General features: G+C 34.6%; 1 protein-coding gene across 1 annotated transcript; it reads left to right on the top strand.

The window, feature by feature from the left end:
- The first annotated feature begins 676 nt into the window (after window positions 1–676).
- LOC129098912 (nuclear GTPase SLIP-GC-like) lies at window positions 677–11,381 on the top strand. The gene is made up of 22 exons (XM_054608048.1): window positions 677–762; window positions 1,186–1,267; window positions 3,701–3,813; window positions 4,014–4,058; window positions 4,201–4,234; window positions 4,402–4,488; window positions 4,929–5,019; window positions 5,560–5,776; window positions 5,912–6,139; window positions 7,125–7,322; window positions 7,441–7,616; window positions 8,123–8,216; window positions 8,305–8,392; window positions 8,480–8,601; window positions 8,919–9,092; window positions 9,183–9,340; window positions 9,542–9,659; window positions 10,100–10,208; window positions 10,315–10,448; window positions 10,676–10,757; window positions 10,900–10,980; window positions 11,065–11,381. Exons 2-21 carry the CDS (start codon window positions 1,201–1,203, stop codon window positions 10,974–10,976), a joined length of 2,412 nt encoding a protein of 803 aa, XP_054464023.1. The 5' UTR covers window positions 677–762; window positions 1,186–1,200; the 3' UTR covers window positions 10,977–10,980; window positions 11,065–11,381.
- The last annotated feature ends 720 nt before the right edge of the window (window positions 11,382–12,101 follow it).

Below are 12,101 nucleotides of genomic sequence, written 5' to 3'. Positions count from 1 at the left end.
AAGTGTTTAATTTAACAAAAGATCTGAGGTGTTCCGCTTCCTGTATGTGTGCTTGTGTGAATTGTGTGTAGTGTTTTGACAAAATGGGCCCAGTTTTCAAAACCGAGTTTGAAAACTGTATAGCGCTTATGTTGATTGATTACTTGACAATAAAGCAATTAGGTGCTTGGCCAGGTGGCACATGTGTTGGCCAGTTGGTCCATGGCTTTGGCATTTTGATTGGCAGAGTTTTTGAAATGGCAGGTGACTTTATGTCAGAGTATGTAAATATAATAAACTCATAAAATGTGATGTTCGATATTAAACCAGTGGTTTCCAGCATGTTGGGCTTGTGCCCCCTCACAAAACAGTTCCTCCCTTGAAAGGTTTCAGATTTCTATGAGTTATTTCTACAACCACAGAGACATTTCAATTCTAAACATATTTTGTTTAACACAATTTGAGAACCAACAAGTTGAAATATACACACCAGCATGATAAGAGAACAGTACATACAAATACATGTGTGCAATTTGTGTAGAATAATCTCTTCCAACACTTGTAGACAATTTATAAAAGTATGAATAAGATAAATAAAAAATGAAAAAGGGAGGTTTAGGAAGGGAGGAGTTTCGCGCACCTTTGACATATATCAGAACCAGGAAGCAAACACTCTTTAGGTTTCGTTTATTGTGTGGGATCGGACAACTATTGAGAACAAGGGACTCCTACGCCCGCTTTAAAGCTGAGGACCGGCATTGATCTATAACCTACACGCTGCAGGTAACCGTTGGAATGATGTATTGATATTGTGAGGGACTCTTATTCCCCGTTTGAAAGCATGAAGACCGTCACGAAGAATAAGGAGCAAACGATAGGCTGCAAGATCACAGACTTGATGAAAAGTTAGTTCTATTTATAACAGTGTTATAGGTATGGAAAGCATAAAGTGTCATTATCTGCGTTTTCACGGTGTTTTTTAATGTGTTGCATATTTTTACCCCTCTTATAAAGCAGTCACAAACGCCTTGTTTCACTGCGTTTCTTTTCTTTTTTTACGGTAATGAGTCCCTCCTCTGTTTCGCATAGCCTGTAAGCCCAAAGTTTCTGTAACCAATGGCCACTTTGTATTCTTTCTTTTTTTTAAATAAGTATTACAAAATCTTGGTGGTTAATTTAAAACATGTTAATTTGTTTACTTTCCAGTTGCCGTTCGTGGTCATGGATGATTTTGTCCGTAACACATTAAATGAATGGGGCTTCAGCGAGTGGATAGAAAGATTTGAAGGTAAAGTATTACACTGCGGTCAAGTTAGCCGACACTGAAATTTTAGTGCTCCTATATACTAAAACTCATGGTAAAAGCATTCAAACTCCCCAGATCGGGAACGCGCGATGGACTTTGTAAAGTTAGTGGAAGGATCTACGTGACATAACTTCTGGTTTTCAGAATAAGATGTAAACAAGTGGATGTACAAATATATGGAAATAAGATATATTTTATTTTATTCACATTAAAAATGAACCCAGTTACCTGCATCTCGTGACTGACTAAAATTTTCACGGTACCAATTGTATATTATATTTAACAAAGTATTAACTTTGTATGTAAAATTTGTACCTTCAAATAGGTAATTTCTCAAATTTTTCTAAGGTAAATATTTTCCTAAAGAATTCCAGACAATAACTAATGTATATGTGTTCAGGAAATCTCTGACTCCTCTCAAAGCTAAAAGTCAAACATTTTTACTGTACCAATTAAGATATACTTCAAAATAAAAGTCCTACATTTGTACCAAGTAATATCAGATAACTGAATATTCAAATAGGTAATTTCTTTCATTTATAAGGTGCTATAAAAAGTATTTATTCTCAATAATTCCAGAAAACGGCTGATATATTTCTTTTCAGGACATCTCTAACTCCACCCATATTGAAAATCAAACATTTTTACTGAACCAATTAAGATAGTTTCCAAATTAAAAGTCCTATATTTGCACATTTAAAAAGCTAATTTATGAATATTTAAGGTACTACAAAATAGTGTTCTCAATAATTCCAGACAATGAGTAATGTAAACGTGTTCAAGACATCTCTGACTAAACTTGTAAGAAATCGGTATTTTAAGTGATATTAAAATAATATTCTCAATAATTCCAAAAAATGACTAATTAATATGTGTTCAGAACCTCTCTGACTCCACTGGTACATAAAATCAATCTTTTTTTGTGTACCAATTAAGACATTTTTATATGTAAATGTCCTAAATTTTACAGAGAAACAGGTCATTTCTGAATATTTTAAGTGCTATAAAGGCTATTTTCTCAATAATTCCAGACATTGACTGATGTATATGTGTTCAGAACATCTCTGACTACACTTATACAAAAAACTAAAAATTTTATTGTACAAATTGAGAGATCTTTCAAAGTAAAAGTCCTACATTTATACCGGGAAATATCTAATAACAGAATATTTGAGTTGATATATAAAGACTTACCTCAATAATTCCAGAATAAGACTGATCCACATCTATACAAGAGTTATCTGACTACACCCAGTTAAAATGTTTGATTTTCTTTACAAGTATTTTCGAAGATGTCCTGAATACATATGGATCAGTCAATGCTTGGAATTATTGAGAAAACAATTTTTTATAGCACCTTAAACATTCATAAATTCGCTTTTTAAATGCAAAAATTTAGGACTTTTAATTTGGAAAATATCTTCATTTGTACAGTAAAAAAAATGTTTCCATTTGGGTGGAGTTAAAGATGTCCAGAAATGTGTTCCATTATGTGGAATTATTGAGAAAATACTTATTATAGCACCTCAAATATTAAGTTATCTGATATTTCTTGGTACAAATGTAGGACTTCTACTTTGAAGTATCTTTTAATTGGTACAGTAAAATATTTTGACTTTTAGTTTGAGAGGAGTCAGAGATTTCCTGAACACATATACATCAGTTATTGTCTGGAATTATTTAGGAAAATATTTTCATAGCACCTTAAAAATTTGAGAAATTACCTATTTGAAGGTAGAAATATAGGAGTTATTACTTTCTTAAATAAAAAATATAATATTCAATTTGTACAGGGAAAATGTTCACGAGATGCAGGTAACTGGTTTCATTCTTAATGTGAATATAATTAAATGAATCTTATTTCCATATATTTGTACAGACGTTTTGTTTATATGTTATTTTGAAAACCGGAGGTTATGTCACGTCGATCCTTCCACTAACTTCACAAAGTCCATCGCTCGCTCCGATCTGGGCCGTTTGAATGCGTTTACCATGAGTGTTAATATAAAAGGCGCACTAAAGTTTCAGTGTCGGCTGACCGCAGTAGTATTACTGTGCCTCTTTTTTGGGCACAGATGTTGTGCATTGTTTATATGTTCTACCAACACTGAAACGTCTAAGCATCGACAGAACTAACAGAACTATGAAAAATGCTGAAATGTTGTTCTGCAGTACAATGCTGACATATGCTTGACAGACATAGTTTTAAGAAAATGAGAGAGATCAAGACTAAAGATCGACACATAATTAAAATACAATCAATATACATTAACGCTGTGTTCAGGCTGTAATACTCTTAAAAAATGAATTTAACAGCTGAACCAACACCTATTTCGGTCATTTTATGAAAGATTTCTGCAGCAGTTTGAAATTATTTCTTGCATGACTGAGATGCAACTCCGTATTTTTTTGCAGATCAACGTATTGACACGGAGAGTCTTTATTGTCTCGATGAACACGAAATCGACGCCTTGATCCCAATAGTGGGACCAAGGTCAAAGTTCAAGAAGAGACTCAAGTTGTTAAAGGTAATGTTGTGCACTGTGAACACAATTTACACAAATACTGTATTTATGATTTACAGGAGCACATACTTCTATTTTAATGACACATTAATTGATTTAAATATATCTATTATATCTATATCTATCTATTAATGGCATGTGCTAGAATATTAACATGTATTTCCTATTATGGATTTTCAACTAATTTCTTTCGTCACTACAAGGAACAAAACACAGCAAATCCAGAAACAGTTGATTCGTCTACTCAAGTAAGTTGAATGAAGTTTCAAGCACTTAGGTATCATAAGGCATTTATTATATTCATACAGATCATATTTTCAATGTCTGCTCAAACTTCTACATGGCCACTTAGTATTTAATTAAGACACAGATGTTCATGTTCACCCTCAGGTTTGTCCGTCCACCAGCGGCACAAGTGATGAAGGTGAGATACACTTTATCTTATTCATTAAAGTTAAAGTTTTTAAGGCCATAATATCTTGCTTTTACCAACTGACTGTATTTCGAGACAATGTTTTAATTTTGTGAAAGGCAGATGCAACAAACATTTCTTTTTGCTCCTTTTTTTTTTAACAAAACATGTCCAATAAGGAAAGAGAAGGTTGGATCTTCAGGGCGAGTCTAGCCAATCACCAACTAAAAAACAACGACTTCACACAAAACCAGGATCATACTCAGGTACTTATAATACTTTCCAAACAATGGCAACATTTTTATATAATAACATTTTTACTTAACTTACTTACATAGCAAATGTCTGTTTCTATATTTTGGCCACAGAAAATACTTTCTCGTTTTCTGCCATTTGTAGTCTTATCAGACAACCCCAAACAGTCAACGGCATACATTCAAGTATCCATAGCAACAATGGGTATGCTTCAAAGTAAATAACTTAACTGCGGCCTTTAACTGCATGATGTTTTAAACCAAGACCATAGTTTATCCTTTGCTAGTATAAGCCTGATGATACACTCTGAAGCATCCTAAATGGACCTGGCAGAGAAAGTTCCTCTCAGGCTTTACCTTCTTCTCCTCTGATTATTTGTCCCCTTATTCTGCATTACTTGATACACTGGTTCATGTTCTTGCTGAATAGCTCTTTACTTTCACTATGGCAGAAGAAATCATACTGTCTGATGTGAAAACCATCATGAGATGTGTCCATCAGAAAATACCTAGCCAAGACAACAAGCTAAACAATTTCCTGAGGTAAGTATTAAGTTTATTACATTTTCCATATTAATATGTTATACATGGGTTCGTCCCGCCGTCCGTATGTATATCCATTTCTCAACCGCAACTTGAAGGAATTTCTTCAAATTCGGCACAAACATTCGCTTGGACTCAAAGATGAACTGATTAGGATTTGGTGGTCACAGATGACCTGTGATATGACAAAATAACTTTTTGATCATAACTCAAGAATTATGCTAATTATGACAATTTCACACAAATGTCTAATAGGATAACATAAAGACGTGATGTCATTTTGGACAGACATGGATGTAAACCATGACTTGACTCTTTGTCTGAGGCATACAGTCATTAGGTGGAAATGTTATTGTTTTGATTAAAAATAGGGTAGTAATTTGACCAAAAGTTACAGCAAATTACTTCTACTGAGGAGAGTACAATATGCTGAAGAGGGCTATTCATAGACAGATGTATTCCTGATTTTGACACATTCTTTAAGTATTTTATGTTTTTGTAATTAATGAATTAACCCATACTTAAACTCTTGTACAACAGGAAAAAAATAAGTGGTTTGGAGACAGACAAGAGGGAGATGGTCGGTGTCTTTGGCAAAACCGGGGCTGGAAAGAGCTCTTTGATAAATGCCGTCATTGGAGTGAAGAATCTCTTGCCCTCTGGAAGAGTCAGTGCATGTACCTCAGTCATGATTAAAGTGGAGGCTAACATGCAGAACTCAAAGTATGAGGCAGACATTGAGTTCATTACAGAAGAGGTAAAATGAGCTGTCTATGTTTGTTTATTTTAAGCTGTTTTAAAATGTTTGATGTGGCTGAAAAAATACATTGTTGATTACATAGCATGCCATTTAATTTAACGGAGTTAAAGGTATTTATTTAATTTTATTCAGGAGTGGACCGATGAGCTGTGGTTCTTGTTAAACTTCCTCGGGGATGATGCAGATCAGGAAAGTGATCAGAAAGATGACGATGATCGTCGGGATATTGTTGAAAAGCTGTCAGCACTGTATGGAGAAGACTGGGAAAAAAAATCTCCTGAAGACCTCATGGATGGCAAATATTTCAAAGAGATCCCAGAATTTCGACTTCGCAAGAAAAAGACTTTGACAGGCGAAACAGTAAGTGAGAGTAAAAATCTTATATCACTTAATAAGAAGCCCTCTTGTCTGACTGACAGAGTGAAATGTTATTGAAGTTTTTGTAATGTGCATACTGTCTAGCCATTCCAGGTTGGTTTAGTTCAACGGTAGTTCAACAAATGTAAAATTAAAATCAGTATGTGAAATTTTCTACTTGAAAAAAAGAGTGACCTTGATCCACCTGTCCTTGATAACTACAAACCCATATCAAATGTACCCTTTGTAGAATAATCATAAAGAAGTTTGTATACCAGTAACTAAATAAATGTATGTAACTGTTTTAACAAAAATCCAACCAGGATTTTCTCGTCAATCTTTGTGCTTAAACAGTTTGCTTTTAGATTAAATGACATCATGGTTTATTAAATCTCAATACTGCTTTTGTTTACACTAGAAAGCTGTGTTCGGCTCCCTGGTTAAATAATAGTCATTATTTTATCTCAATGGGCAACCTTACTTCCCAGCAGGTAAGCCTTACCCATGGAGTACCACAAGGATTAGTACTTGACCCCCGTTCTATTCAGTTTATTCATGATAACTTTTTAAAAAGGGACACTCAACGCTGACGGATCTCAAATCTACATTTCTCTTTCACTGGTAGGCTGTGGTACTGGGGTCTGCTGACTGTCAAGGGTCAACATAAAAAACAGGGAAGCTGCATCAGGCCTTCGATGATAAACATACTTGCTATGACCTCGAAAATGTTAGGATCTGTCAAAATCTGATCATGATCAACTTAAACAGTCTTGTATCCACTTCCGGTTTAGTATTTAATATTTGTTTATCCAAATTAAGCTTTTTTCTTTTGTTGTTTCAGTGATAGGGTTTCTTAATCGCTCTTCTTTTTTATATTTTCCTGTTTGAAATTGTTTGTGCAATTTGTAAAGCATTTCGAATTTGCAGTCAGTGCATATAAATGAAATCCCCTCATGTTGTCTTAATCTCATTTCATTATTTACTGCAGGCTGAAGAGCTATCCGCGAAATTAGTCAAATACACAAAAAGCGACCCAAAACATGGAGAAGTGAAGAGGTGGTATTGGCCACTAGTGAAGTGTGTCACTATCAGGGTGCCAAATAATGATCTTCTTAAGCATGTCACAATTGTTGATCTTCCTGGAAATGGGGACCGTAACAAGGGCAGAGACAAGATGTGGCAACAGGTAATTTATCACATGCAATGCTGTTTATTGTTTATTCTGTGATATCTGCAAACTGTGACATCATGTTATTACAAAGTACGGATAATCATCATAATAACTTGCCGTCTTGTCCCTTCAGGTCGTTGGAAGTTGTTCCACTGTGTGGATCGTGACTGACATGAATCGAGCTGCGGCAGAGCCAGAAGCCTGGGAGATCCTGGAAAGTGCCAGTAGCTTCATGGGAAATGCTGGCGAGTGTCGGCATATTCACTTTATCTGCACCAAGTCTGATCTTAGTGAAGATTCAGAAGATCAGTAAGTGATTTAAGATGCTAAAAGTAAATATACTTATATATTAAAGTTACAGTGAGGAACCTTTAAGTCTCAATAACAATACTGATTCCTCTACATGACGTACATAAGAAAATAAGACCACCAGCGAGTAGATTATCTATTTTTATATAGTCATTTAAAATGCTGTCATTGGCTTTAGTCAGTTCTAATCAAGGAATTTACTTTAGAACTCAATAACTGCTTATACACTCAACACAACTAACTCAATTAAAATAGTAGTCTGTAACTTTGTCTCTAAGGTTTCAAAATGACATAGTTATTCCCAGAATACTTTGTAGCAGATCACGGACCTATAAAATAAAGTGTTGCATGTTTCAATGCAAATGGGTGACTCAATAGTTAAAGGTACAAGTCTAACAAAGATCATTTTTTATTTTATTCTGGATGCAAAAAAAAATTTGGAATCTGAGGTTTCAGTTCGCCAAATACTGTATGAGGTGCCAATTAATGCAAATGTTTACATTTAGTTCAGCAGCTGGTGTTCGTGATTTCATATTGAAAGCAAACGATCAAGCAAAGAAAGAAGTGAGAAAAGAATTCAGCAAACTACACACGGTTAAGGTGAGTCTTAGAGACTGACAGAAAGTTTAACACAAAGATTGTCTACAAATGCAAGCATGCCTTAATATCAGAACTTTTTTCTTTTCAGAAACATTTCAGTGATGAAAGTTTCGAAGTGTTCACAGTGAGCTCCAAAGAGTTTCTAAAAAAGAAACTTCTACATAAAGATGACACTGGTAGGTGAAGTCTCAATATGAGAGCACATTATTAAATATGTTGTGTAACTATGTAAGATGCTATGTAAGAGATGCATTTTTTTACAGAAATACCCAAACTTCAGAAATTTCTGCAGAATCTCAATGACAGTCACTCAGAGACGTTAAACTATGTGTCTGGAGCTCTTGGGATTCTCTCTCTGATTCAAGGGGCCAGCCGTAGAGAAGGGGTAAGATCAAGTAATAAAATCTCTTTCTTTGTCTTAAATCATCATTTATATTGACAGAAAATAATGTGAAAACATGCGAAAGTCAAAGACACACTTCTTACATGTAATGTCACCCATACATACATTTGAGCAATCAATTTAGTTGTTTTCCTGAATTTCTTTTGCTTCAGAGAGGCTGCATGACGACCTTAATTAAAGGGTGGTCTAACCCAAAATCAACTGAATTTTGTATAAATGTGAATAAATTAAGAAAGCCCATTCAAATAGCAGTATAGTTTCATTGCTTTAAACACTGAATGTGTTGTTGTTGATTTCAGGCTGACATAAAGACAGCTGTATGCACAGTCCTGAAACAAAAGATGAGGCATGAACTTGGTAAAATCAGGGAACCCATGGAAGAGACCTATCAGGCTTTCGAAAAAAGCCTCAGTGAGGGGGTTGAAAAATCAAAAAGTTCATGGGAAAAAGTCTTGAAGTCGGTCATACATCCTGTACGTATTTGAATTATAACTATTTCATCACAACAGATTTTGAACTTCATATGAATGTCTTAATGTTTCTTTTTTTGTTTCTTTTTTCAGAGAAAGACAGGTAGTGGTTTCCATGGGACCCTGAAGTGTATAGTACAGCACGATGGTATCTACAAAAAAACAAAAAAACATAAAGAAATAAACCTCAATATGAAGTTATCTGCATGCCTGACTGAGAGCATTGATGAAAAATTCAAGAAGACTTTCCCGTAAGAAATGACTTAATAAAGACATAAAACCCTGTGCTGGATAATTTTACAAACTATGGACGATGTGTAGAATTAACTAATTCTACATTATACAGTAATACAAATGATGCAATGTAATACATAAATAGAAATGTTATTATTAAAATACAAACTTGACAATTCTGTTTTCATTAAACATTTCAACTTGATAACATTTTTCAGAAATGAAGGAAAAGCATTCAATGGTGTCCTGAATTCGTTTTCACTTGACACGAAGAAGATGAAGGAGAAGACAAAGTACAAAGATGTCGAGCTGCAACTGATATTTCTCAATACAGAGGTAAGAGATGAGAATAGTGCCATTAGTTCATTATCAAGCAATAATGCCAGGTCAGAGGGGCTTAAGCAGAAGGGTGAGCAAATCAACCCAAACATCAAGTTTGTGATTGAGGACTGAAATGAAGACTAAACATGAGACAATTAATTGAATAAAGATGTTTTGAGCTGTTAACAAATATACTCTGATGACCCTGCCCATACTCATGACAACATACTGAAGTTTTTGAGGTAGTCTGACATCAGTGGGAAAAAAATATATATGTGCACCCTCACCTGGTGGAAAGCAGGTCTTGGGTGCGAAAATCTGTTTAAATATTGTATTTATTCAGGTGATAATCAGGTGAAATCTGGGGGAAGAAAAGGAAAAGATCACCCTTATTTCTATATTACCTTGATTTTATTTAAAATATGTTGATATATGCTTCATATTCTCTCTCATAGGAAGAAAAGATGAAGACAAAACTGAACAAAATCATTCGCGATCGTAAGAAAGAGATTTACAGCAGTCTGATGACAACAATTCAGACAGCCATGCAGGAATGCTACAACAGTATGATAAAAGATCATGACATAAAAAATGCACATTATTCATTGTGATCGTGCAGAATGTAATTATGATAAAATGTAATTGACTAAAGTTTTCTCTTTTGCTGTAGATGCAAAACATATTAGAGGAACAGGGATGCTGCAAAACATGAGGGCCACTATTGTGAAGCACGTACATGGGTCAAAGGACGTCATGTTTCAGGAAGCTAAAGATGTTATGTTGAACCAGCTGAGGGACTTGATGGTTTGTAACATTTTATGATACGTTGTACAATGAGGATATAGTAAAACATGTGGTGCTGCTAATCTTTATCTCCAATTTGGATCATTGTAATCAAGTGGAATTTTCATCTTTTTGAATGCTGCTTTTGCTACTAAAACACTGCAAGCACTTTCACAAACATTCAGCTTTTGTTATTAGTTTTAGGCATATTTTGGCTGTGAGTGATGATGATTTTTACATTAATTTAGAGCTACATCCTGAAGGATCTGGAAAAAACAATGCACGAGTCAATTGAGTTGTCGCTCAAGAATGATGGTGTCTCAATCCCAGGTGAAGGCAACGTAGCAGAATAAAAACATGATAATCACTAAAAATACCCGAAATAACTGATTCAACTGAATAAGTCAACTTATTTCTGATAGTGTAATTAAAAGCGAACTTGATGTAAACATTATGTTTTTGGTTTTATTAGACGTTACAGTGGAGCTTGACATGGTGAGGAACCACCATAAAGAACTGATGGGAAACCCAGATGAAGAAAACCACTAATCTGGTAAAACTGTTGTGAAAATATCTACATAATTCCTCAGGATGGAGCTGTTCTGAATAATGCTAACAATGTTTTTAATTACACTAGTGCTGCACAGCTGATTACCAACTGAAGAGCCCCGCGGGCTCACTGATTAGAGCCGGGAGGCCTCTGGATTGATCTCCACCATTTTTGTCAGGCCATTTAATCCATGTTCTCTGTGTTGTTTTGATATGTTCTTTGAATTAGCTTGTTGTGAATTCAATGCATAGAGATTCATTCATTCATGAAAAATTTGATAGAACTAGATGATATTAATAAACCAGCCTATCTGGTTTCTCATTATTTACTGAACAATTGTTTTGTTTTAATCTTCACAGGTTTTGTCATGGTATACTGTCCAATAAAGATCACTTTCAAAGTTCCACATGTACTTTGGCTTCTTTGTCTAAACATCAGTTTCTATTGATAGATAGGCAAATTATTTTCCAACTTTGTTCTTGTCAATTTCTTATTAAAACCTCTCCTAAACCTTACCTTAAATTAAGTTACCTGACACCAATCTACATTACAGTTCCCAAACACTTTTAGTAACCCACACCACAAATACTATTCATATTATAAACGTGTGATCAATTCTAACATAGTAGGTAAGACTGTTAGTAGGTGTCAATGTGTAAAGATTTGTAAATATGCATGTTTGTTGCTCATTTACTCAGCATCTATGAGGTTTATGTCTATGAACTGATATGACATTAATATTGTCATATAAAGCAATGTTGTTTTTGGACACAATTAAAGACATCATTTTAGATGTAGAAAAAAAAGATCCACATGATCTAAATTTTGTTAATTTCCCAAACATTTGTCAGTTTGTCCTGATAATGACTGCTCATCTTGAACCAACAGGTTCAGTAAAGGTGTGTTGTTATTAATTTAGGATTCATGGTAATGGAATGTGTTATGATTGTTCCGGCAATAAAGGAAGAAACCTATGGGAGAGCGACAGAGGAGGGATCCTTCTCCCAGGATGGACAGAATACAATAGATGTCATGTGTACAGAATGAACAGCATAACAGAGATACAACACATTCAATGTATATGACATAAATGATATCATATAATAAGAGTAGTAAGCAGAGCA

Source organism: Anoplopoma fimbria, chromosome 11, assembly GCF_027596085.1.
Source record: "Anoplopoma fimbria isolate UVic2021 breed Golden Eagle Sablefish chromosome 11, Afim_UVic_2022, whole genome shotgun sequence".
Lineage (NCBI taxonomy): Eukaryota > Metazoa > Chordata > Actinopteri > Perciformes > Anoplopomatidae > Anoplopoma > Anoplopoma fimbria.
This window is presented reverse-complemented; position numbering and strand designations above follow the sequence as displayed.

Coding starts and splice junctions, on each gene's coding strand:
- LOC129098912 (XM_054608048.1), top strand. CDS start 1,201: ATGGATGATTTTGTCCGTAACACATTAAATGAATGGGGCTTCAGCGAG. Junction 4,489..4,928: donor AAAACCAGGATCATACTCAG/GTACTTATAATA, acceptor TCACTATGGCAG/AAGAAATCATACTGTCTGAT. Junction 6,140..7,124: donor AGACTTTGACAGGCGAAACA/GTAAGTGAGAGT, acceptor TATTTACTGCAG/GCTGAAGAGCTATCCGCGAA.